Below are 27,048 nucleotides of genomic sequence, written 5' to 3' on the forward strand. Positions count from 1 at the left end.
CTTTGTGGGGTGTGTGTGCCTGGCACCCCAACACAGACTCTTTTTACGGATGAGGGAACAGACTTCAGGAGCCAAGTAATCTGTCGGGGACATACGGAGCCACCACGAGACCCCAGGTCTGCTCAGATCCTGCTCGCGGATGACTGGCTCTGGTGCTGGTCCCTGGGGAGCCCCACCCTCAAATTCTCCTGCCCGGGAGGCTCCCCTGCACACCTGCTTCTCCCGAGCGCCTGCTGCCTCGGCGGTCCATGCAGGCTTGTGCTGGGCTTTACAAGGTCCAAAGTGCATTTATTTCCAGGGCGCACACGTTGCCGGGCGCCGCTGGGAAGCACGTGAAGGGAGGAAAGCCCACGGTGCGCCCACCGCCTTCACCTGGGTTTTCTGGGGGCTGGACAGCCCCGCTCCACTTGCCGCGCTCGGGCCCCAAATCCCAGGCTCTGCAGTGTTTCTGCCACGTGCTTCTGGCAGGGGGACACGCACACGATCACCTGCAGCTTGGCGTCGCCTCCTTAAGAAAAGAACAATGTGCATTTGGAAGGAATTCCAGCGAAAAACTGGCATCTCTAAAATCCCCGGAGCCCAGGTGGCGGCCACACACGCCGGGAGACGGTCCAGCCGCGCTCCTCCCCGGCTGCACACCAGCCCGGGGCCAGGGCGTCTCCTGGAGGCGGCAGCCAGAACAGGTGCGCCTGGGCGCGGAGTCAGACCCGAGCCTGGGACGCCCACCCTCCGCCGTCCTGGACGGGCCGCGGTGCCGAGCAGCGCACACTGTGCCCTCCCCTGCTCCCCGCAATGCCATCCTCCTCCCCCGTGTTTTCCTCCATGGAATGAGCTCCACTGGCTTCCCATGACTTAACTGTCATCGAACTTGGTAGGAGACCCTGGGGGTGCCCCCCGCCCCTCCCCTCCTGAGCTCCCTGTCCTGTGGGTTCGAGAGCCCCCACCCTCCTCTCTGGGCGTGTGGCTTGAGCTGGGCCAGGGCTGCCTCGGGGGAGGTCGGGCAGAGAGCTCAGTGCGGGAACCTGCCTGCTGGGGCGGGCGTCTCGGTGCAGGACAGAGCGCCCCGTCCACTTCCGCTCCATCGCTCTGGAACTTGAGTAGGCGCAGGCCAGCGTTGTCAGGCCACCCCAAGCCCCAAGCCCACAGCCTGGTGATTCAGTACCTCCAAGGGTCACCTGCACTTACTCGAACTCACTTGGGTTCCTGGCACCAGCAACCAAGAGTCCCCACCTGCAGGTGCAGAGCCCAGCTTGCAGGCATCGTGGGGCTCAGAGGGTCCCACGCCTTGGGGACCCCTCGTGTGCCGCAAGGAGGCGGGCCTGTGGAAGCCTGGAGCCCAGCTGGGGGAGCAGGTCGTGCACGTGCTGTGCTAACCAACCAGCGCACGTGGCCCCGAGGACAGCGAGGAGGCCGGCTGCTAACGAGCGCGCTAGAAATACTGAGGGAGGGGATGCAGTGACCCAGAGAGCCAGCAGTTCCCCAGGAGGTGTGGCCAGGGGCAGGGGGACAGTTTCCCCTCTTTGGGGGCGGTGGCGGGGGCGGGAGGTACCGAGTGCATCCTGGAGGAAGTGGGTGAGCGTGCTGTTCCGGTACGGGATGTGGCCTCTGCCCTCCGACAGCGCCCCCAGCACGTCCGCGAGGGCCGCCAGGCTCCGGTTTATAAGCGACGTCTCCCGCAGGGCCGATCCGGTCACTCCAGACACACCTGGGGAAGTGCAGAGACCCAGTCAGACATGGGATTTGCACAAATGCTGGGTGACATCCAGGTGAATCAGCAAAGCAAAACGGAGACCTCCCAGGAAAGCGTGGAGGAGACCCCCGATCATATTTATGTCCCTGACCACCTCCGTGGCAGGGGAGGCACTGACTGGACCTGGGGCCCCTGCGCTGCCAGATGCCCCCAGACGACATGTGTTGGATTGACATGCACTCTGCGGTGGTGAGACAGCAATCCACAAGGACAGACATGGGTGGGAGAGCATCTGCCTGGGGCTCCCCGTTCGCTCACGGCCTGGACCCTGCATCCCCAGGTCACCCGGGGGGAAGGCTTCACATCTCACCGGCGCACTCGCTACCCGCCAGGTCCACCAGCTGCAGCTTGGAGAGCACCTGTCCGCCAGGGCCCTGGGACCCCTGCCCGAGTCCTCGGGTCCTTGGGGACACGGACGAGACTGTGCGGGTTGCTCCTGGTCTCCTCCCTGGGGCCGGCCGCTGGGGCGTGGGGCCACGGAGCTCCGCGGGGGGAGACTGGTCTGACTGCCGGTCTGCTGTGGAGGTAGGGGGAGGTGGCAAGAGACACAAGAAGAGAGACGGTCCTCCAAGCTCCCCAATGCCTCCCACCTGTGCTGAATGCTCCCAGCTCCGTCCCGGAGGCCCGTATGGCGTGGGGTGCGAGACCCCAGTTGGAGTCCCCAGCTCTTAAATACGGGATGGTGGGGGAGAGGGGCCCTCGGACCGTGAGGGCCTCCTCTGGGTAAAACACAGAAGAGCAGTGGGGAGAGACCATTGTTCATGGTTAAAAGGTGAACCAATACCTAGTTAGTCCCAGGAAAACTGGATACGGTTTCCTAGATTTGGTAACGACATTAACAATCCCCGTCTGAAAAATCTATTCTCTCCTACACAAATCAGCTCTACAGTTTCTGTTTTTAATCCTCCACAAAAGCCCGACACAGTGTTTTTCACGTTGACGTCTGTATCAATTTCATCATGTGTTATTTCTAAACAGAGGTTTTTAAGCAATTAAAAAAAAAACCAGAATAGTGAATACCCCCTGTAGAAAGCAAGGAAAATACATGTAAGTCAGTTTTAAAAAGAACATGAAATGCCTCTGGTGCGCACTGCCCACGAGTGCGCAGACTTTTCCTTTGTGGATCTGCGTGCCCGGCAGGAAGAGCCAGGCCCTGGCGCACGGCTGCGCGCTGCCTGGCCCTCCCTGCGCACTGCTGGGTCCCGGGCTGCTTAGGGCGAGTCCCGCGGGCGGGCGGTTAGGGGGCCGGGTGACCCTGCTCCTCCCCGCCACTTGCCTGGGCCACCTTGGAGGCCGTGACAAGGCGGACTGAGTGTTAGCCCGCACTGGCCTGAGGGGGCCTTTCTAGGGTTAAAGCCCCCAAGGCCCAGGGCTGCCCTGCGGTCTGCGTCACTGAGAGCAAGGCTGAGGCCCCAGACCTCACCCTGGAGGTACTGGGAGGTGACGGGGCCCGATCACAGTGGGTGGCGTCTGTGCTCCCACCGCCTCAGGTGGCCCGACGTGCACTGCCCTGGACTTTCTGACCCTTAAAGCCCCAGGGACCCCGACTCTCCCGTAACAGGAATCATCTCATACACTGGTCTGTAACCTTCTAACCTCAGCCACAAAGAGAGTGTCATTCCTGGTGAACGTGTCAGGTTCCAAAGTGAAAACATGCCGTTTTTCCTCCTCTGCTGCATCTGATGTAGCAAAGCGCCTTCCTCCATCCCACCCACCACCCTTTCTTCTCTCAGCCCAGATCCCCGTGGCTCTTGGGTTTGGGTTCCGGACCGTCCAACCACGTGGCTGCCATTCCTCCCTCGGTCCCGCGTGGCGCCTCAGAGCCTGCACGTCCACGATTCTCTTCTTCTCATGTAGATTTCTATTTGGGCAACTGACCGGGCACCGGGGCCACTCACCGGTGCTGCGGGAGGAGGCGGCTGCAGTCAAAGTCACCGTGATCACCAGGTGAGACCTGGACGAATCAGCATGCACTGCGGTGGCCTGCTTGGCCCGGAGCCGCAGAGCTGCAGCCACGAGCGTCATCAGCTCCACGGCACTGTGGACAGACCTGGCAGAGGGGACACAGAAGTCCCAGTGACTGCAGAGGGCACCCGCCTCACAGAAACCCCTTGTACAAACTGAGTGTACCTCGCTCAGGAAAGCCGCTCTTCTTAAGACAAAATTCAACACGCTGAATCAAACATGACAGTTTTATGAGGCCTGACTGACTAGCTGCGCCTCTAATTGCTTTACCCGGACATAATCAGCTGCTCTGGAACCAAGTGGAGATTCCCAGAGTTTTCAACTTGGGGATTCTCTTATTTACGGTCCCCTCAGGACCCCAAGATTTTTAAGTATTTTGTCTATCAATCAAATTTCATCAAATGCATGAAATCAACATTTAATTTGCTTTCCTGTGTTAATCGATGAGCCCTGACAGCTAATCAGAGCTTCGGGTCTGCAGAAGATAGGATTTCGATCCCACTGTCTATAGTCAGAAGCTGACAGCTTTGGTTAACGTGTGTAAACTCTCATGGTGAAACGCATGAGTTCCTTGAGGTTTTTTCAAATGTTAGAATCAGTCTGTCGGACTCCGAGACCCCGGGACAGGCTGCGCAGCTCCTCCCTGTGCTGTCAGTCAGGCGGTCCCTGCTTGCAGCAAACCGGACTCACAAGGGCGGATTTAAGGACACAGAACTCCAAGGAGTGTATCGAATCAGCACAGGAGCTGTGGTTTTTCACAGGGTGATTCAGGGGCGTATTCTGTGAAACCTGCACATTACAGGTGGGAATCAAGGACGCCTGTGCTCAGCCGCGTCCCCGGGGCACGCGGTGTGACTTCGCCACAGCTGTTTCATCAGCCGGGCTGCGGGGATAACACCTGTCCCGTCGACCCTTAAAGAAGAGATTCTGACGGAGTAACTAGTCTGTTGTGCTTGTGATTTTACAGAGATCATCTTCAGGGGGATAAGAACAGCTCAGTAGCAGAGCACGTGCTCAGCATGCATGAGGTTCTAGGTTCGATCCCCAGGGCCTCCATTAGAAAAAACACAAAGCAGAAAGCAAACTGAAAGCTGCAAAGCGCACACTACGCAGTGCGACACCAGGAGCCACCTCTCAAGGAGCGCCGGCTCAGGCGGCTGGTTCCCTGGGGCCCCCGGAGGTGCCGCTGCCCGGGAGCTTGGCACCTGGACTACTCACTCTCGGGTCAGCCCAGAGACCTCCTTCTTTCCCTCCGTGGTTGTCAGCACCTGGCGCTTCGCCCTGGACACCACAGCACAGCCGTCTTTGGCCAGAAGGTCAAAAATGTCGTTATTATAAACTTCCACTACGGAAACGTCCACCTCCAGGCGCCAGGAGGGGTTTTCTGCAATAAGCCTGGAGGAGGGGTGGGGAGGGACACACAAGAGACTCAGCCACCAGGGGAGCTCAGATAACCCCATAGAGAAAGTGGTTAATCAACTGGCTTTGAACGTGAGGGGACTGCAGTCCTAGAAAACGTTCAGCAAAACTCATGGCCCAGCAGCGCCGGGCAGCATCTCACTAACCAAGGCCTTGCAGGAAGAAGGGGCACCCTCATTACTTGTTTTAATTCTTATTTTTTAACTGAAGTGTAGTCGATTTACAACGTTAGTTTCAGGTGTACAGCAAAGCGATTCATTTACACTGTATACACATTCATATATATGTATATTTTTTCATATTCTTTTCCATTACAGCTCATTACAAGAAACTGAATATAGTTCCCTGTGCTACACGGTAGGTCCTTGTTGTCTATCTGCTTTGTACACAGTAATACGTATCTGTTCATCCCAAACTCCTGATCTGTCCTCTTTAAACTGCAGAGTAAATCGCTGTCTTGGGAACAAAGTTATTTTATCTGAGTTATGTCTAAGTCGACGATTTCGGCCGTCGGTACCCTTCGCGTTCTAAACGTACTGGGTAAACAGGCTTGGAGGCCGCACAGCTGTGACTCAGAAGCCACCACGCCGAGCACGATGCCCGCACGGAAGCCCAGAGCGGACCGCAGAGACCCTGAGAGCCGTCCCAGTAACCGCACTTGTTTGTTTTAAAATTTGTTCCATCTTAGGGAAGACTGAGTCAATTCCACTCGAATAACGCCTCCCGACTAAGGCCTGACCATGACCTCTTTAAAACCCACCCAGGCTCTCAAAACGACAACTACATGTCTTATTTTGTTTCGAGTTTTAAAATACAACATGCAGACTGTAGATTAGTTTAAAAACAAAGATACTACATACTTAGCGCAAAACCCCAAAATCCCGCCCTAGGGAAGAGGCGACCACCGATGCCAGGCTCCCCCACTGCCCCGCCTCGGTACCTGAACACTTCTCCAGCAGCTCTGGGGATGATTCCTAGGTGACCGTGGGGTCCCGACGGCAGGGCCGGGTCCCGCTCGGGACGCGGGCCCAGCATGGTGAAGCTCTTCCCGCTCCCCGTCTGCCCGTAGGCCATGATGCACACGTTGTACCTGAAATCCAAGCCAGACTTCAGTGCAGAGAAGAACACACAGGTCTGGCACCGCGCCTGGTGCTGAGAGACCGTTCCCTGGGGTGAGAAGCCTTGACGCACTGCACTTCGAGGTCCTGGAAACCAGCTGTCGGCGACTACCGCTGCTTCTGCACAGCCCACCCCTGTTATTGTTTGGTCACACACTGGATTAAACCACATCCACGTCCACACACACACGCGGCTCAGTGATGCCCACTTCTCGGTGTCCCCCCGCCCCTCGGGGGAGACCCTGCTGGGACCCCAGCCTGAGCCAGGCTCCTAAATTCCATTCATTCCAACTTTCAGGGCGGTGTCGGGGTTGCCTGAAGTGAGTTCCTCTTCAGAACATCAGGCTAAGTAAAGCGTGTGTGAAATGATAAAACAGTCCCCATATTTTCTTTCGCTGTTTGAAAACCACTTCCCCATCACGTTTATGATCGCTAGCACTGCCGACTAGGATACGCTTAAGGCTGTAACGCGTTCTCTCACTCTGTTTCTCCAAGGGCCTGGGGTGTTCATTTCAGCCAGACTGTGTGGACGCCCCCCTCCAGCCACCCCCAGCCCCCTGCGGTCCGACAGTTTGGGGTTATTTTAGTGCAACTCACTTCACAGAAGACAAGGACCCCTGGAGGGTCCCTGAATTTTCCCCAGTTGTGCTATTTAGTCCAAAACGTCACTGAGAAGATGTAAAACATTGAAGAGTATTTGAAAGAGGTTTACAACATACACTGATAATCTTGGCCATGAAGGTGCAGGTGAGCCTGGCCCACGGGCGGCTAAGGCTGAGCCCCGACCATCCCCTCTTACTGTCACCTGGGAGATAAAGATCCAAGCACAGGCCCTGCCCTTGGAGATTCTGATTCTAATCAGACTGTTTAACCCAGGTACCGCCACCTCCGTCCCCCGGTCAAACCAGGGTGTCACTCTGACAACACGGCCCTGGAGAGTATCTGATGGGTTCACACCTCGAGCAGGATACAGAAGCCCCGGAGATCCAGGAGGTCTGACCCCAAGGTTGACTGTTCCATTCAAACAAAAAGAAGATGGAAACCAAATGGGGGGGCAAAAACCCATCCAGGCCCCTCAGCTACCACCCCACATGCTTTTCCTTCCAGAAGTAAAAGATCTCAGGGCGTTTATAACAAAACCTCCAGCACTGCAGCTCTTATGCCCTCCCTGAGACGTGGAGGTATTTGGTGGGCGGGGGCCGGGGGGATGTCTGACTGCAGAGGACAAATTAGCCTTTAAAGGGATCTTTCAAACCACCTCCAAGTGTAGGAAGAAGGCAGCCGGGACTGAAAAGATGCCATCTGTTTCATATTTGTAGTGGAAAAGCAGCTCGGGCAGCGATCATCTTAACCACGATGCCATTTTTTATTTCTGGAATCTGCTTCCTGAAAAGATGCCTACTTTAAAAAGAGAGACTCTCCTATCATTTTCACTGGAAGAATTTTCTTGGGTGGATATAAAAATCCCAGTATCCTGGAAACAGAGTTGAGGCAGAGACTTGATTGTAGCCGGCGGGGGCAGGGGTGGGCATGTGGGTGTGTGCAGAGAGCGACACGTGTCCCCTGCTGACCCGACCTCTGGGGTCACGAGCCTCAGCCGCCCCCGTGATGTCAGACGCCCGAGTCCTGTGGTTGGAGCCCAGCACTGTAATTACAGCTCCCAGTTGGCTGAAGCCTCTGCTGGGCAAACACAAACATGTCTTCTTCAGGACGCTCGATGTCGGCATCTCCAACCAAACCATATTCTTCAAATTACTCTGAAGTGGAAAGTCCTGGCTTGCTGTGTCTTAGTTAAGTCCCAGACCTGTTCACTTTATTGCTAAAAAAGTGACTTTCATTCCTTGGTTACAACCATTGCCTTAGAAACCCGGAGTCGGTTCCATGGGTGGAAGGCTTGTTCCCAAAGGGACAAGCCCCTCGGTCTAGTGTCAACATCCTTAACAGGCTTTAGAAAATCCAGGAATGTACCAGGAATCCCAGAGAGGAGGAAGCGGCTGCCCCCTCAGTCTGAGGTCCGCACATCACGCACCTAAAGTACCACCTGGACCCAAGGTGCCCGTGCTCACCTAACAATTATTCCTCACACCATGCTCCCTCCTTCCCCGCCATGGGCCCTCAGCCACCCCAGGCCACGGACCTGCTCCACACTCACAGCAGACGCTCAGACTCGGATGCTAACCTCTCAGCCGGCAGCTCAAATGAAACCCACTGACATTTACACGTGATGGTGATAATCGACCTTGACGTCTTCACTCACCCGTCTAGGAAGGACGTGAGGAGGGGGCACACGTCTTCAAATACTGCTCTCTGAGACTCTGCTGGGCCATAGACTCTGAGAGGCAAAGGGAAAGTGATGCAGTATTAGAGGAGAAAGAGTTACTTCAGTATCCTAAGACGCGTCCTTACGTGTTTCTCATGTGAACCTCCCAGTACGGTCAAGATTCATGTTTTTTACACAAAGAAAGATTAATTTTATTACTTTTCAAGCTAACAGAGGTTAAGGAAGAGCGAAAAATGGTTTCCTCTGCTATTTACAGATGCTTGCAAAGCAGAAAGAAAAAGCAAGAAAAGAAGGAAGAAAAGACACCACGTAATTACCCCATAACTGAGTTAACGCTGCTCAGCGGGTCCAACAACAACGACGAGAAAATCACACTCAGGCAACGTTTGATATGTGATACTTAATTGTTACGCTTAAGCTCTTAAAAATACCATTCTCCCAGACCCCAGGCTGGCTGGGCTGAACATTACCACGCATCACGGGACCGGACCGCCGGCTCTGGGAGGGGAACCCGGTGCGGTTCTGTGTTTACAAACACGTACATAAACCCAAGTGGGAAGTAACGTCCAGAAGCTGCAGGTCACGGCACGGCGGGAAGCGAGACTGGGCCTCCACTGGGGAGCCGGGTCCGGGCCACGCTGCCCAGCTCTGACAAAGCCGGTGGTTAGCCATGTTCCAGTTGAATGTGCTTTGATTCAAGCTTAGCTTTCTGAATTGCAGGTTTTTGTTCAGCTGGAACCAAATTTTCTCTCCTGTCATCTTCAAAATGTGTACTGACAGCCCGGAGATCCAGCTCATCTCTAGAAGCAGGACTGACATTAAGCCTCCGGGCTTTCCTTACAAAATACAAAATGCTGCTCCACACGTGGCTAGAGGGCATTTAGAGCAAGTGGGATGGAGCTGAGCTCTTAAATACTTCAACTTTTCACCCAAAAAATCCCACCAAAATACCAAGCAGGAAGGACAGTGAATGAGTCCAGCTGTGCACCACCAGCTCCTGTAATCAGGCACCACTCCTGACCTCACCCGAACCCTCCCGCCCCGCCCGGGAGCCCTGGAACCGACGTCACGTCCAGGTCATCCGTGAATGTCCGCTACATATCTCTAAAGGATGTGACTCTTGTAAAAATCATCACCAGGTTACCACTGTCACACTTGGAAAAATGAACAGCACTTCCTTAGCATCATCCAGGAAAGGGGAGGGCCCGCGTCTCTCCTGTTCTCCAATGCGTTTATTCTTCCCATCAGCTTTTAAAAATCATCGCAGCTGGCTGAATGTATGAGACACACAGGGACAGCAAACTTCTGAGCAGTAAATATTCCAGGCTTCGTTGAACATCTTACTTAAAGAGACACTGAAGCCTTTCTCAACATGAGGGAAAGGTCCAAGTCCTGCCACCTGCCCCGCTGGCTCCACATCGTGTGGAGTCACCATTAGCCAATGCGGCGACGTGGAAGTCACAGAACAGAAGGTCCAACTGGCTACTTGGAGGTCATATGGCCGGACCTCGGGGCAGTCCAAAACCAAATATGAAGGAAATTACGAAACCAATAAGAGAATTTAGTCAAGTAGCAGGATGCAAAATTCACGTACAAAAATCAGTAGCTTTCACGTATGCAAACAAAATGAGTTCATCAATGTGATGGGGAAAAGATCCTCTACCTGCTAGGGAAAAAAGTGTCTAAATCCTTCATGAAGAAAACCAGGAAAAAAAACCCTGAAAGACACAGAATTAAATGAGTAAGTGAAAAGACAGGCAGTACTGTGTTCTTGGATACGAAGACTCAGCTCCGTGAAGATGATAGTTTTTCCAAAGTTAGTTTATAAACTGACCTGAATTCTCCCCTAAGATACCACATATACTATCAGTGTTTTTCTGGTGCTAGACAATTTGACTTTAAAATGTATTTAGCAAAACAAAGAAGCAGAGCACAGAGGAAGCCCCTGGGGGAAAGGGCAGCAGGGCGGGTCTCAGGCAGCTGCGAGGCCGGCGCAGGGGCAGCGTGGCCAGGACACGTGGGCGGACGGACCGGCCACGGGCAGGAGAGAGAACTGGAAACTGACAAGCGTGCACGTGGCGAAGCCCTCACGAGAAAGGGTGCTCCCCAGATTCGTGGGGAAAAGGCGTGTTTTAACAAGTGGGGTTGAGGTGACTGGACAGATTTTTGGGAAAAATAAAGCTGGATGCCTTCCTCAGCCTGTGCTCAAGGACACACTCCAAATGGGTCATGAGATTTGGCTCCTGTGAAAAATCAATCCACAGAGCACTGACACACATGGCTATATGCGCCTACCACCTGGTAGCCTTGCTAACTATGATTGTGTTAAAGGGAAAAGAACTTTTTTTTTGCACGGCTAAAAGATATCACAAGCAAAGAAAAAACCACAAACGACAACCTGGGAAAACTAGCTGCAGCTTACATCACAGATGAAAGGTTGCTACCCCAGCACACAAAGTGCCCCAAAAATGGAGAAGAAAAAATGAGCAGAGTACACAGAGTGCGGCGTGCACGTCCTTGAATTTCTTACCTAGTCCTTGCATGAGAAGTGCTTTCCACGCTGTTACAGAAAAACAGCTGGAGGTGCGCGGAGCTGGCCCCACCGCATGAGAAGACGCGGAGCCTCACTCAGCAGGGCGGCTGCATGGAGACGCCGTCCTTCTTCCGACCTAAAGGCCCCAGGGCTCTGCCCAGACAGCACGCAAGACATGGGGGTCACCCGTGGACCCCTAGCCACGTCGGAGGGGCTGGTGACCTCTCAGCGTGAGTCGAGCCTGCCTGCTAAGCACGCATGTCCTTACTGGCTCCCGTGCTCTCATCCATCAGTTGCTGAGAGAGGAGGGCTCCCACCTCCGACTACGGCTGGGGGTTTGTTCACTTGTCTCCTGGGCTCAGTCAGCGTTTGTTTCATGTGTGCTGAAGCTCTGTGATTCCCTCTGGGCTGTTACTTCTCTTAATATTGGTCCCCGGGCTGTTAGGATGCGACCCTCTTACTCCTTGGTAACGTTATTAATCTGAAATCTACTTTGATGTTAATAGAATGACTCCAGCACTGGCTTTTTAAAAATGGTTTAGTAGTTTGTCTGACTGAATCAGGGTCCACATATCACAACTGACTGATAGGTATCTTAAAGTCTCTTTGAAAAATGCAAGGTATTTTAAAAGGTTCTGTGAACAAAAACAAGCCACACCAGTCAACAAGGATGCTGCGGCCGTCACGTCATCAGCGGCGACCGCCGCCCCCGACCGCGAGCGGAGGGAACTCAGCACGCAGACCAGCAGGCAGCCGGGCTCTGCGGTGGCCCCAGTGGTGCCCCCTGAGGGGACTCAGGATGGGGAAGCACAGGGCGCTGGCCCTGGACGGCCAGGTGCAAATCAAAGGAGTGATTTCAGTGGCCCAGACCTTTGCGCCTTCCCACACACAGAAAAGCGCTAAATCCCTTAACCTGAGATGTCTGGATTTCTATCATTAATACTAATCTTCTGATGTTCCAACTACCTGGCCTTTGTTGCCAGAAATTCCTATATGTCCTGGCCCCTCCCTTGCTGGGCAGAACTGTCTCTACCACGAGAGGCTGTGTCCTGGGCTCGAGTCCCCGGGAGGCCCACCAAATAAAACAGCTCTCAGCTTCTAGGTGTGCCCTTTATTTCCGTCGACAGTACTTAGGGCTCAGTCTTCTTGCTAGCGCTCCGTCCTCACCCAGAATTCCTTTGTGCAGCCTCCTTGCAGACCACCCCTGCCCAGCCCCACCGCTGGTAGCTGCTAGAGTTTTGTCTTTTCCAAAATTTCTGTAAAGGGACGAATCTGAATGAACTTTGGGTCTGGCTTACTTTGCCCGAGGCCACAGTCCGTCCTCCCTGCAGGCTGCAGCCCCCCGGACACCCTCCCACTGAAGGACACTTGTGTTGCTCCCAGTTTTTGCCAGTTACATGGGAGGCGGTGTGAGCGTGCTGGGGAAACACCCGGGGTTGGGGGGGGGGCTGCCGGACAGGCGGTCTGTGTTCACCGCACCGCCTGAGGGGCGGGCGCACTCGGCCCGTCTGCTTTGGGGTTTTTCAGCCACTCTGCTACACGTGTAGCTGCATCTTGTGCTCTCAGGGGCATTTCCCGAAGTTTCCCAAACAGCCACCATCTCGGCCTCGCTCTCTGCCCCGGCGTCTGTGCAGGAACTTGCGGTGCTTCATGCCCTTGTTTTCAGGAGAGCTCCGTATACACTGGGTCCGGTCCTTTATAAACTGTGCAACTTCCAAACACTCTTTCCTGTGTGTGGCTAGTCTTCTCATTCTCCAGATAGTATCATAAACAAAACGAGAGCTTTTCATTTTGATTCTTTCATGGATTATGCTTTTGGTGGTGTTTCTCAGAATTCTGTGCTTAACCCAAGGTCACAAAGACTTTCTTCTGCAACAGCTTCTAAAAATGTAATGGCGTGAGACTTCACATTAGGTCTAGTTTTCATTTCAGTTAATTTTTGCAAAAGGCATGATATGTGGGTGACCCTTCACTCCACTTTTGCCTCTGGACGTCCGACTGCTCCAGCACCACTTGCTAAAACACTGTCCTTTCTCCACCAAACTGCCTTTGCCCCTTTGCAATTAGTCAAAATGACAGGACAACGTGTACCACTGACTAGCCAAACCCTGACACAGCACTTACATTTGCGTTACTTTGCCTCACCTGCCATCGTGAAAGGCACTCACCTTTCAAAGGTATATGTCTTATTAATCAAAGGGTGACCAGGACGACTGCATTCCACCAGGATGGTTTCCTAGTAAAAAAGAGTAAACAAACAAACAAACAAAAAAATGGTCATTCTGTGCCAGGGCTGCATTCATAACACCGAGCAGCGGCTGGTGGAGCACAGCCCTGGGCCAGTCCGGCGGCCGCCTCCTCTGTAACGAGCTTTGCTGGGACGCAGCCCCACCCTGCGCACAGACTGCCTGTGGGGTTCAGTCAACAGCTTTGCTGAGTCACTGAGACAGACACCATATGGCCCCAAAAACCACGGTGTTCACTCCCCGGCCCTTCAGAGGGAGAGTCTGCCAAGCCCTGACCAACAAGTCAGATCAGCAGAGAAACACAGAGGTCCCACCTGTAAGTTACCCGGCCAGGCGGCCCGGGTGGCCTGACCTTCCCAGGACGGCTCAGATGTTCATAAGGCAAAAGGGCTCCAACTCGGACACCGGTGTAATTATAATTGATGGAACTAAAGGTTTGTTTTTCAAAAGCATCAACGTTTGATCTTGCTGAACTATTTTTTCAGTGACATCCTATGTGAAGAGAAGCAAAGGAAATTTCAGCAAGAAATGCACCTGGGTTTCACCAAGCAAAGGGAAAGTAATCTTCTGAGCGGCTCCAATTCCAAACAAAATGCCAATCGTGAAGCAGAGCCCCGGGCAGAGGAGGATCTCCATGCCACACGGCCACAGCGCCGCGCAGCCTGCAGAAGCCTGGCTGCTCCACAGTCGTAACTGCCCCGTCGTCACCTGCATGACATATCTCTCTGCAAAATAAATACATGTCCCCAAACTGGCGTATCTGGGTTTTGTGGACAAAAAAACGTTGCCTGCCATTCCAGTAAAGAACGAATGCTGCCTGCCTTCAAGGTGTCAGCCAAGCAGCCCCGGGCTGGGCCCCCGCGGGGACTCAGGATGGAGAAAGAGGAGGACACCGGCCCTGAACAGTTCAGGTGCGCGGAACGCAGCGATGTCAGCGAGCCCAGACTCTTGCGTCTCCCCATACGCAGAAAAGCACTAAAACTGTTAACTTGAGATGCTGTTTTTGTGTTCAGCAGTAAGTTTTTGATGTTCGACTACATTTTTTTCAGTAAAACCACGTACCCGCCCCACACGCCTCGCCTCCCCAGAGCAGCCCCTCCTGAGAGGCTGTCTCCTGGGCTCGAGTCCGCAGTAAGGCCCCCGAATAAAGCGTAACTCGCAACTTGGAGGCTGTGCGCTTGTCTTCAGGTGGCAGTTTTAAAGGCACGGGCTGTGGAGTCCGCACCTGCTTGTTCTGAGGCTGTGGCTGTTAGTCAGTTATTCGCCGCTGAAAGCCAGCCGGGTCCTGGGCAGCTGGGGGAGAGGATGCAGCCGCACTCGGACACTGCAGGGCCGCCTGGTGCTCAACGCTGAATCACCGGCGAGGTGAGCCTCCGCCGTCTCATAATCAGAGGTCAGTGCTCTAGGAATCGTTAGCCTTGGCTGCAATCGATTGTCAACTCAGCCTTTTCCCTGGAGCGTCTCTGCCTGGTGCCCCCTCCACACTGGCCGCCTCGCCTGCCAGGGGCCTCGTCAGCGCGCAGGCCAGTGGAGCGGCCCCAGCCATCCGCCAGCGGGTCTCTCCACCCCCAGCCTCAGGCACGCCTGGCTTACTCCTGACATCACAGCCTTAAAAGTATTTCCAAAACGCAAACTCAACAAGAGGGAGCAGATGAAATCACTGAGGCCAGAGGGGAAGTTTAAGGAGGCGTGAGTGAGGCGGTGTGTGCAGTCTTAAGTGAGGGGTGACTTACGTCCTGATTTCAAGTGACCCACCGGACGTGTCCCTGGGGGTCCTTGGCTACCTCAGCGGACAGTTTCAGGGAACAAATGGGGACAGACACTGGTCACAGTGGCTTTGGCCTCTTGGGTGTGGTAGGGTGAGTGGCCAGGTCGTGGATCGTGGCACACGGCTGCCACGACCGACTGGGACGGCCCCCTCTGACGACCACGGGAGGCCGTGCCTGTGCCCCAGTGTGGTAGTCCCCCAGGAGGCTGACTCTCTGGGGCGTCACTGACCTGGAGTCCATTCCTCCACGGAGCCCTGTCACGCACAGGCAGCTCTCCCGGGAGCCGCAGTCCCGGGGCACTATCTCCCACCACGGGGAAGACGTCGATCCAGCCACAGGCTCTGGCCACAGCTGCAGCCACGAGGACTCTGGTTTGGTGGCATCTGGACACCAGTGCACTGTTGGCCAGGCTGCCTCTTCTGAGGACCACCTCCCAGGAAGGCTCCCCTCGACTGAACCTGCACTTCCCCTCTTTCATGTCCGCGTGTCTGGAACAACGCGTGAGTCGCCTCACTTGGTTGGAAGGTGTCACTTCTTTACTGGGTTTTTAAGAGACATTATCTTGCATGCTATTGACTTACGGAATTATTTCCATTCCCACAGTGAACCTGGGTTAAGTAAATTATTGGCAAAAGCAGTCAGTCTCTGAGAATAACCTGCCCCCAAACAAACAAGCTAGAAGTGCGTGTGTCACCCTTTGGTCACTCACATGACAGATACGTAGGGAGAGATGTCTGTGCCACATCCAGAACCTAGTCTCAGGTGGAACAGAAGGACACACACCTGCCCGGCCAAGCCACAGCCCAGCGATGCCGACAGTTTTAACAAATAAGTGACAGAGAATGACAGGAAGTGCCATTAAGGACCACGAAGAAGAACACAGATGTGGTGAGACCATGTGAAGACAGCGGTCCCCGTTGGACGGACACCAGGAAAGGCCCTTCTGAGGCCGCGATGCGTACGCTGAACGCAGAGGACAAGTAGGTGAGCATGTGCGGGTGGAAGAGCGCCTGGGTGGGGGAAGGGCAGGTGCTGAGGCTCGGAGGCAGCACAGGGCTTGTCGGGTTCAAGGCCATCAGAGGGGACAATCAGGACCTCGCCCTGGGAAGTTTATGTTTGAGATCCGAACGTGCTGTCCCAGAGACAGTGCAGCTGAACCAGGAAACTGTTCTTCCGCATCTGATTATCAAACCAGCGGATGTAAGTTAAATGACAAACACAAATGGGTGACCAAGGCTACAGTCCCCGAGAAGCAGGGCAGAAGCCAGACTCTCCGTCTGAGGCTGATGTGTTTACAGGTTGAATCCAAGAGTCGTAAGTGTGGAATTAGATTACAAATTGAAATGAAGTGCTGACTTACACATCCCATACAAAATCAAACTCTCTTTAGACTTTTGGAAATAAAAACATAACGCGGAAGCCAAGGGTTACAGTGTCCCAGAACAGACCCTCACGTTTTCAGCAGATCGGCCGACAGGAAGCCCTTCAGCAAACAGGTCTATTCACTTAAAAAATGACTCAGATGCTGCAGATTTTCTGAAACATAATCCAGAATGCTCCAATCGAAAAAAATTTTATCTTATTTTGATGGGTGAAATATTTTTTTAAACCCTCAAACTTCTGAGTTTGAAGACGCAGTGGCTATTTGACAGGGAGGGTGCAGACTGTCGGTAACAGAGAACCCCGGGGCTCAGCCGCCGGGGCGCCCTCCCGCGGACGGTTCCCGCAGCGGCCAGGTGCCCTCAGAGCTGGGGACGTAGAAAAGGCGGGAACTTGACCACAAATACTCCACGTCTTCACCCATAAAAGGCGAGGGTAGTAAAACGAGCTCAAGTCCTCCGATTAACTCAAATCCCTAATAATGAGAATTAACTGGCCTCCTCCTGCTCGGCTCAGTCATCCCAGTCCTCCAGGCAACACACAGTGTATCGAACGATAGGAGGAAAACTCCTTTAAAGCGAGATTTTAAAGTGCTTATTTCCAGAGACTCTGTCAGAGGGATTGTATAATAAGCAACAACAGTTTTCAAGGCTTCTTTGTTAAAAAAAAAAAAGCCATCACTCCACCCACTGCCACTACTTTAAAAAGAGCTGCTGAAGTTTCCGACATGTCACCATGAGACTGACTCAGACGACAGGCCTTGGGGGAAAGTGCACGGTACTTGGAGATCAGCTCAACGTGAAGGCACCTCAGAACCGTCACTGTGCACCAGGGGCCCGCGACCTCCGCGTTCAACAGAAACGACCAACATTTGCTCGAAGGCCAGCACTCCCTGTGCTCTCTACACTCACTTTGCGGCAGGCACCACAAAGCTAGAATGAAGCCTCCGCCCAACGCCTTACTGAGCTTTTCCTTATGGAGACGCCCAAACACCCGCCCGGAGGAAGCAGCTGAACGCGCCGTCCCCCAGCCTTTCGACTCTCGGCCAGTCTTGTCCGGGATACGCTCGTACTCAGCCCACCTCCGTGCGCTCTGGCGTGTTTTTAATTAAATATCAGACAACGCATCGTTCGATCTCAGTCTGTATATCTAACCAGTAAGGACTTTTGTTTTCCTTTTTGAAGTTTTAATTTTTATTGAAGTATAACCGGCTTACAATGGTGCGTCAGTTTCTGGTGTACAGCACAGTCACTCATCACACCTGCATGTGCACATGCACATACACATTCCTCTTCATGTTCCTTTTCACTATAGGCCATTACAAGGGGCTGAATGTAGTTCCCTGTGCTGTGCAGCAGGACCTTGTTGTTTATCTATTTTATACATAGCAGTTAGTGTCTACAAGCCCCAAACTCCCAACTTAACCCCCACCTCCTCTCTCCCCCTGGTAAACACAAGTGTGTTTTCTTCATCTGTGAGTCTGTTTCTGTTTTGCAAATAAGTTCGTGTCTTTTTCTTTTCTTTTTTTTCTCTTAGATTCCACATATAAGTGACACCATAATTTTTCTTTCTGTGTCTGGCAAACCTCACTCAGTATGACGATGTCCAGGTCCATCCAGGCTGCTGCAAATGCCATCATCCTTTTTCATGGCTGAGCAGTATTCCACGGTATATATATGCCACCACTTCTTTATCCAGTCGTCTGTCGATGGACACTTAGGTGGCTTCCATGTCTTAGTGATTGTAAATAGCGCTGCCTTCAACACTGGGGTGCGTGTGTCTCTTCGGATTAGAGTTCCCTCTGGATATACGCCCAGAAGTGGGATTCCTGGGTCATATGGTAAGTCTATTCCTAGTCTTTTGAGGAATCTCCACACTGTTTTCCATAGTGGCTGCACCAAACTGCATTCCCACCAGCAGTGTAGGAGGGTTCCCCTTTCTCCACAGCCTCTCCAGCATTTGTCATTTGTGGACTTTTGAACGACGGCCATTCTGACTGGTGTGAGGTGATACCTCAGTGTAGTTCTGATCGCACTTCTCTGATGATAAGCGATACTGAGCATTTCCCATGGGCCTCTTGGCCGTCTGTGTCTGCACTGGGGACTTGCTTGCTTAGGACTCCTGCCCATTTTTGGATTGGGTTGTTTATCTTTTTGTTACTGAGTTGTGACATGACCTTCCTCTGGCTGGTGGTGAGGTAACAGGGCGATGTCCTGGGAAACTCAGTCATCAGCCTTCTGATTCCAACCAGTCTGGCATCTGCCTGCCATGGTCAGCATGTTGTCACTAAGAAAGAACCGTTCTGACTCCCTTTCTTCCCCTTCCTCCTCTTCTGGGCTTCCTCCTCGGGCAACGTGAGTCTTTAGACGTCAGTTTGAAAGTTGGAAAGATGCTGCTTTAATGCTGAGAATCAACACTCCCTCCCTGGGCCACAGCCACACATTTGGGGAGCCCTCACCATGGGCAGCAGACGGCCCGCTGCCGCCCACTGCCACAGGAGAGACTCAGGACAGGAAACCCCTACATAGACCAGCAGGGAGTCTCTCCACTATTTCTTCAGATCATGACCCCTCCCCCCGAAGCCCTCACACCCTGCAGCAGGGACACCCAACAATCCCCTTCAGGACACCTGGGGTTTTTTTTTTAACATAAGCTCTGTGCCATTAATCTTACCTTATAGACACCAGCCAATACACGTGACATTTCCCTGGTGGTCTCCAGAATGCGTTTCCAGCGGCTCCTCCAGGTCAGGTTCAAAGGAGGACCAGCCCTGGTGTTCCGAGGCTTGTCAGCCCCTCTTGTCTGAGGCACCCCCACTCCCGTCCACTAAGGTTACTCATCAGCTGGAGGGACCAGGTCCTTTGTCCCGTGAGATGTCCCTCACTCTGACTTGGCTGCCTCTCCTTTAAAATGATGGAGGCCAAGGCTCGATTGGCGGCAGGGTCAGCCACGCAGGGCTGCGGGTGGCCTGCCGCACCATGTCCAGGCCCCAGTGTCCCCGAGGCACACTGTCAGTGGGTTGAGAGGGGCCCCCGCCCCCACTGTAAAGACCTCATCAGCCCCTGGGGTCTAACACCTGCTGATGGCTGTTATCTAGAGCCATGAGGGGTTTCAAACGGGGTTTTCCTTCTTTTTTTATAAGCAACAGAAATTTACTGCTCACAGTTCTGGAGGCTGGACGCCCGAGATCATGGTGCCAACACGATCGTGCTCTGCTGAGCGTCCCCTCCAGCCGCAGATGGCTGGCCCTGGCTGCCCCCACCGCTGGACAGAGAGCCGCCCTGCTCTGCTCTCTCCTTATAAGGGCGCTGCCCCCCAAAAGGCAACCTTCTACTCTTATCATCTACTCTGAATTTATTCTAGAATCTGCTCCTTAGAAAAACTCCCTCAACGGCTCATTTTCCCTGAAGTGCATTTCATATGGGAAGAGCCGCGTAACGTTTAATTCTTTCTGTATCGTTTTTAAGGCTAACGGAGGGTGCTCCAGCAGGCTCCAAGGGAGACAGTGAGGTCTACAAGTCATGACGATTATGAACCGAAGGCCTACACGAGTGTGTGTGCCAGCCTGCCTCGGCCACCTTCTCAGCCCCCCGTCCTGCCCACGCCGCGGGCGTCCCACTAGGTGGGTCCGCGCTCTGCGACACGACCCCTGCCCCCGACGCCCCCTCGCTGTCTGGCACAGCCGTGTCCAGGCCCACCCGACACACGTGAACCCATGATGACCCCCGTGTCTAGAGACCACGTCTGGGTCCTCACTGCTGCTCCGAGGCCTTTTCAACAAAGACGAGAAGCGTGTGAGTTCCAGGGGAGCGCGGAGCCGCGGCTCCCGGGAGGCGGGCCTGCTTCGGTCCGAAACCGCAGAGCCCTGCTTGGCCTGGTCGCACCTCACCTGTGTTTCCTTCCCTGGGCTCCAAGTTGAGGGCTCAGTCCTAGGGGCCCGGGCTGATTCGGGGGCCGGGCAGTGAGCGAGCGGAGTGACCGTCCTCACTCTCACGGCGGCGAGGTCCAGCGTGGGGGGAGCACCCCGGCGCCCCGGGAGCCGCGGGGCTGGAGCGGCCGCGCTGGCCAGCAGGCCGCGCGTGAAGGAGGAGCTGTTCTACACCCGTTCAGACCCGGAGCCGCTCTCAGCGGCAGAAGAACCAGGGAAACAGTTGAAGCACCAGACGGAAAGTTTCCAAACAGAACCTGTTAGGGGAGTCACTTACATCATCCACGGCATGGGCCACTGCTCCAGACACAGGGCTGCGGGGACAAAGAGACATTCAAACTGTGCATCCCGGTGGCCTTGCTGCCTGTATCCGCTCCCTCCCCGGCCACGGGTTTCCTTCCCGCTCCCCGTCCCCTGACACCGTCTCCCACTTCTCTGTTTTCCACCCCTTTCTTATCTTCCTCTCCCCTCTCCCTGTTACTTTCTCTTGAGACTTTCTCTTTCTCTCCCTCTGGTGTTTTCTATCCCCCAGCGTGTCGTGTGGGAGGGGTACAGACATCCTAGTCCCTCCTGCAGGCACAGCCTGGGTCAGAGTCTTGGGGGCGAGAGATGCAGAAGGGAAGTTTTACCATGGACCTGGGCCTCTGAAGGCAGCTATGAGTCCAGAGAGAGATAACAGGTTTCCAAACTAAAATCAAATAATGTAAATGATACAAGGGCATAAAAATAGTTCATGAAGCCTCACGTGCACTTGTGAGAGGTTGAACAGCCCCGAGCAGCGCACTGTCTGTCGTGTCCCGTGAACTGCCCAGCTCCACGCCTGAAGTGCAGCCACTGCAACTGGGGAGCCACGTTTCTAATTTTGTTTAACTTTTATTCATTTAAAGCCATGTAACCACAGATGGCGGGAAGCTGCCTTATCAGGCAGCACACAAGATGTTTTTTTTTATTTTTTACTGAAGTGTAGTTGGTGCACGATGTCAGTTTCAGGTGTACAGCACAGCCATTCCGTTGTACATGTATGTAACTTTTTCAGATTCTTTTCCATTACAGCTCATTGTAAGAAACTGAATGTGGTTCCCTGTGCTGCGCAGGAGGCGGCTGTTCATCCGCTTTGTGCAGAGCCGTGTGTGGCTGTTAACCCCCAACTCCTAACCCCCCCGCCCCTCCCCCGCAGTCCGTGCTCTGTGTCTGAGTCTGGTTTTGGCTGGTAAATCAGAAGCAGATAAGTAGTGTGCAAGGCAACCTGTGAATACCACACTCACAAGAACATCACACTTCTGCCCCACTGACCGTGGGCTCCCCTGCACCCGGCTGTCAGGGCTGGTCAACTGGGCACGCTCAGCACTAAGGCAGCAAAATGAAAGTCTTGGAGGAAAAAGTTTCCAATTGCTTTCTGTTGGCTACAAAGGTTTGTTTCACACCAGGCTGAGCAAGGGCTTCCTAAAGACCTTCCAAAGGCAAGTGTTAACTGTACTACAGGAAGGTGGGTGAGACGCGGACGAGGCCCTGAAGAGGAGGGGGGTGTGGGCAGGATGTGGGGAGGCCCTGGGATAAGAGTCAAGCCCCAAGAGCAGAACTATGGGGGCAGGCGTGGACCCCCGAAGGGCCCGCCTCGGGGACGCGGAGCACGGAGCCGGCGGGGGCCTAGGATCCGGAGCTGCTGGCGGGCGGTGGAGTGCAGACTTCCGTGGGGGGTTTGCTTCACTGGGGAAAGAAGTGTGATTTTTCAAGTAAACAGATTTCAGACGGTTGCGTGTTCTTCGTCAATACCATCAAAGCTTTCTCTAAGTCAGAAGTACCAGCCGAACCCTTAATAATCCCCTCCGGGCACCTGGGAGGGTCTGGAGCAAACCAAGAAAAATGCTCCCCGTCCAGGGAAAGGGCCGCCAAGAGCCTGGCCCTGCTAACCCCAGAAAGGAGCCTGACCCCCAGGCAGCAGACCCCGCATGGCACACCTTCCTTGCTCCGACGTTTTAGCCACATTGTAGCCACGTTCCAGAGCGTCTGCTACCTACCCCACTCGTCATTACCAAGGCGGCTGCGCCAGGGAGAGCGGCCCCGCCCGGATGAGAACAGGCTGCTCTGGGACCAGGGCTAGGAAAATGGGAGGGGTGGGGAGTTGCTGCCAATTTCATATTTTTTTCCTTAAAAGACACACACACACACACACACACACCCAGTGCAAAAGCAAATTACCTGTTCTGTGAACCTGGACCACGGAACTCATCATCAAAGGGCAGCACAGGGCGGAGCCGGCAGTGCACGCGGATGTTGCCTCTCAGCTCCTACGACGGTTGAGACGTTGTCCCCTGAGCACACGGGCCCACGGACCCGACCCGCCGAGGGCAAACCTGAGCAGTGCCTCCCCTGAGGTGTGACCGCCGCACTTCCTGCCACACCTCCACTTGTGAAAAACTCCCTACGCACTAGTGTCAGTATCCTGTTAAGCTTCTTAAAAATTCACCCTTAAATGTGTTCACGTGGCGAATGGTATCACTCGACCGTACGCACCAAGACAACAGCTTTTAACAGCACCCGAGGCTCCGGCTCCCGGGCGTTTCAGAAGGTCTCTGAAATTTGGTGCCGGGGCTCATCACCCAGACCTTCCAGAGGGCCAGTCTGAGCAGCGGCGAATGGGACGTGATGCTGCGGGGGTGGAGACAAAGACTAGGAACCGCCAGACCCGCTACATGGCACCGGGATGGCACCTCACCCGGCCTGCGTGGAGGGAGGGGCCTGACAGGGCGAGGGCTCACACTGCTTAGGAATACACGTCAAAGTCACGTCCACGTAAGTAATGGTTACGTTGCCGCCCGGCGGTGCTCGGACGCCTGTAATGACGAGGAGGTCACCACCTCCCGGCTGAGACTTGAGTCAGGGCTACAGAGCTCCCACGGAGACCGTGCGGACCGCTTCCACCCTTTATCACTTAGGGGCCACACTGAAGAAGTCTGTTCCTCTTCCGCAGGCCAGCTTGTCGGCCACTCCGCCCCGGCGTCCTCTGGAAACCAGCCTGTCCACACATGCCCTCCGGCCCTCGCTGCCAGGGTGTGTCCTCCTTGGTCCTGAAACGGCCAAAATCGACCAGGCCTGTTTTATCCTCCCTGAAGCGCTATGTCCGGAATGAGAGGCACATCCCTGGGTGTGGGTGACAGCATGGCACAGAATGAGGCCACCTACTTCTCTGACCTTCAGATCTTCTTCTGTCAGTGCAGCTGGACCAACCACTGGCTTCCTTGGCAGCCACTGACACACGTGACTGGGCCCGCTGGGGCTCCACGGAAAACCCTACGTCCCTGGTGCCCAGGGGACCCACCCAATGGAGCGTCGGCTCCTCCCAGCCCCTCGGACTATGGATACGTCTCCGGGAAAGCACGAGAGACACCAGCGCAGATCAAACTGTCAGAGGCCCAAGCCCAACCCGGAGCGCAGAGTTCTGTGGGAGGAGACCTGGCCTGCAGCGGGGAGACTTCACCGAGTCCCAGGACAGAAGAGGGGCTTGCGTCACAGAAGAGGGTGGGATGAGGCCAGAGAAACTGGGAGGAAGTGGGGGGAGGGGTGACGTCCGGTGACCTGGAGTGACTGGCAGACCTCACAGGGAGGGGTGGCCGTCTTCACGTTGTCTGTACCTGGGCCACCAGACGGGTCAGGGAAGTCTGGAGGGTGGGGGCCACGATCCCAGGCCAAGCTGGTCACCTGAGCTTCTGAGCACCAAGGCTGGCACCAGGGTCCACAAAAAGTAACGGTGACAACACAGACGACGATGATGTCAGCTCCAACACCCCAGGCTGTTTCCACCTAAACACTGATCTCTGCCCACTGGGGACCATGGCTGCTGGCAGTGACTGTCACCTTCCGCACCTTCCCAGACACCTGTGCACCTGGCGTTCTGTGCACAAGGCAGGTTGAGCCTGCCACTCCAGCCTGCGCAAGTATTCTGGGACACTCTTTGCTATTCAAGGTATTTGCTCTCAATTCCTTCCAAACGTGTACCCGCAAGTAAAGCAAACATGCCTTCTTACTTCCGTCAAGTCACTCGTAGTTAGGACCCAAAGAGGCAGGAGCAGAGCCCAGAGGACGTCCCCGGGAGCCTCAGCCCGTTGTCACCCATGCATGGACCGCGGGCCTGGTGGACGGGGCTCCTTGCGGGAAGGGATGCGACACCTCGGGTCCCCCGTCTCCACCGACGCGTGCTCCACTGGTGAGGGCTGCCCTCAGCTCTTACGCTGATGCTCTGTCCATAAATATCTCCCGGGAGGCTCTTTCTGAGGCTGGACGAGGACCAGACACGCCGCATCTCCAATGTCTGCTTCATTTAATACCAGAAGAGGAGACAAGAGCATTTTTATTCTCAGAGCCCCTGCTGCTTCCAGTGAGCACCCCTCTCAGGGGCCCCGCTGAAGTCTCCTCCTTGGCTCCCGGCAAGGTTACCCGCGAGTCCGGGAGCGCGGCCCCTCCTACTGTTTGAAAACTGGGTAAATGGTCTACACTGACCTATTCATGGGCCTGTACAGCTTCTCCAGCCTCAGGTCCCGCAGGAGTGAGGGGGCGGGGTCGGCAGTCTCGTCTGCAGGTTTTCCAGGGGCCACGGAGCCCAGACCACGAGGTGCACTGTCATCTGGGGCAGGGAGTGTCCCCGGGGCCATCAGTCACTTTGCACCTGGCTCCATCTTGGGAAGCCCTGCAGGTGAAAGCTGCAGCCCCTCAGCGCTCTGGGCCCCTCCTGCCACGCCTGGTCTGGACCCAGATAGGGGGCAGTGCTGCCGTGACGAGCAGGTAAGGCCACGCTGCGAGAAGCCAGTGCACAGCCGGCGCTCAGCCACGTCATCGCCGTCAGAGGGCTGGGCCACAGGAGCACAGGAGCCACGAATGAGAACCCGGGGACGGTCAGCATGGGGACGGGAGGTACTCTGAGAAAGCAGGCTTCTCGGGCTTCAGGAAAACAGAACGTGGAGACACCGGCCAAGGTCCTCCCTTTTCACCGTGGGTAACAGTCCAACCCCATGGAAGCAAACTCGTCAACTGAATCTTCATCCCCAGCAGCCTCGGGCTGGCAAGTGGGAACCAGAGTCTCAACTTTAAACGTCACAGGGTCTCAGATCTCACTCCTTGAAGTCAGCAGGTGGGGGCGTAGCCCAGAGGAGGGGCGCGTGCTTGGCGTGCATCAGGTCCTGGGTTCGATCCCCGGGACCTCCGTTAAGTGGAAAAAATGGCTCAAAAAAAAGTCAGCAAGTGACAAAAGAGAAGCAGCTGATGAGAGCTGGCAAAGAGGGGCTGCAGCTCCTGACCACCGGCGTCTCAGGGGCACCTCAAGCTCCAAAAAGTTCCTGGACCCCCACTCCAGCCTCTCCATCTCTGCCGGTCTCCCCTTCACCGTCTACTGCTCACCCTCACACCCCCGGCCCAGCACGTCCAGGCAGGGGGTCCCACAGGTGCGGCTCTGGTCACCTCTGCCCCTGTGCACACCAGCCTGGCCCGGGCCACCGCCCCTCTCCAGCGCACACGAGGCCTCCCGCCCTGATGTGCGGTCCCCGGCCGTTCCCTGCTGCTTCCTCTGAACCACAGGGTGGACAGGGTCTCGGGGGACAAGGGGCACCTACCACCAGAGTGTTGTGCAGCCGCCTGCGCTCACGCCTCTCCTGCTGATACCGCTCGGTCATCTCCTGCAGGGACCGCTCCAGACACCCTGCCTCCAATGGCCCCGTGGCTGAAAGAACCAGTCCACCCACGTTGAAGCAGCTTCCCCGACAGGGTCCCCAGGCCACGGCCACTCCTTCCTGCCCCCAGTGCTGGGGACATGGGCCCTGGGCACTTGGGTCACTCGATATAAAGTATCTGTCAGCCTCCTAGAAAGACATGTGTCTCAGGGTCGTGGCACTACGTTCCCGACTTCATAGCCCGCTTGGCGTGCAGATGAGGGGGGGACCAGGGGAGGAAGGGGGATCTAGGGGGCTGTCAGGTGGGGAGTCACCCCTGTGGGTACCAAGGACCAGAGCTTAAAGTGATCAACGATCCCCCAAGTAGAGGAGGAGGCTGTGAAAGGAAGGGAGAGCTCCAGACTTCAGGAAAACCTGACACGGGCTCAACTCAGGGACAGGGTCAAGGTCAAGAAGGTGTAGTGAGGTCAGCGGAGCAAAGGAGTACCTCCCTCAGGGCGGCAGTGCCGGAGAGTGGAGGCGCTGGGCCATCTGGGACCTGCTTCTGCCCTCGGGGTCAAAGGAGATGGACTCTGAAACCAGACCGGCTCTTTGTCGGTCGGGGCCACCGTCTTACGTGGCAGGGCCTCGTGGCAGAGTGGAGCCCTCTGGACGGCCGTCACTATTTCAGAAAGACAGTCCCACTGAGCATGCTGGTACCTCTGGAAAAGGCCCAGAGACCAGGAGTGAAGCGCCTCCACGTCTCGTTTCAGTCTCTGCAAAACAGGAGCAGACACAAGTGATGCGATGACTATCACCACTGGTCAGCACGGTGCGACCACATGAGCCCCACAGTAACGCAGGAGCTCGATCTGTCCTTAACCAGAGGCTCTGCCACTGTCGCGGGTGGAGTGCTTCCACAGTGCACCCGCCCAGGCTCCCTTCCCGACGTTCTGATCCAATAGACCAGGGGTCAGCTCTTCCCAAAGCAGCATGTGCGACTATATGTTTACACATTAG

General features: G+C 55.2%; 1 protein-coding gene across 1 annotated transcript; it reads right to left on the minus strand.

Annotated features, from left to right (window-relative positions):
* Positions 1–327: 327 nt before the first annotated feature.
* Positions 328–26,183, minus strand: KIF25 (kinesin family member 25). Its single transcript, XM_064487108.1, has 11 exons — positions 25,993–26,183; positions 22,589–22,677; positions 20,667–20,703; positions 13,235–13,302; positions 8,510–8,584; positions 6,075–6,224; positions 4,934–5,110; positions 3,649–3,800; positions 2,061–2,267; positions 1,550–1,705; positions 328–508 (listed from the first exon to the last, which is right to left on the minus strand). The coding sequence occupies exons 1-11, from the start codon at positions 26,050–26,052 to the stop codon at positions 369–371; spliced, it is 1,311 nt and encodes a 436-aa protein (XP_064343178.1). The 5' UTR covers positions 26,053–26,183; the 3' UTR covers positions 328–368.
* Positions 26,184–27,048: the final 865 nt, after the last annotated feature.

The sequence above is a fragment of the Camelus dromedarius genome, chromosome 6 (assembly GCF_036321535.1).
Source record: "Camelus dromedarius isolate mCamDro1 chromosome 6, mCamDro1.pat, whole genome shotgun sequence".
NCBI lineage: Eukaryota > Metazoa > Chordata > Mammalia > Artiodactyla > Camelidae > Camelus > Camelus dromedarius.

Bases quoted from the DNA above. Each gene is read 5' to 3' on its own strand.
- KIF25 (XM_064487108.1), bottom strand. From the start codon at position 26,052: ATGACCGAGCGGTATCAGCAGGAGAGGCGTGAGCGCAGGCGGCTGCAC. The intron at 20,704-22,588 runs GTAATTTGCTTT...TTGTCCCCGCAG, and splicing joins GGTCCAGGTTCACAGAACAG to CCCTGTGTCTGGAGCAGTGG. The intron at 6,225-8,509 runs GTGAGTGAAGAC...CTTGGATTTCAG, and splicing joins CTCACGTCCTTCCTAGACGG to GTACAACGTGTGCATCATGG.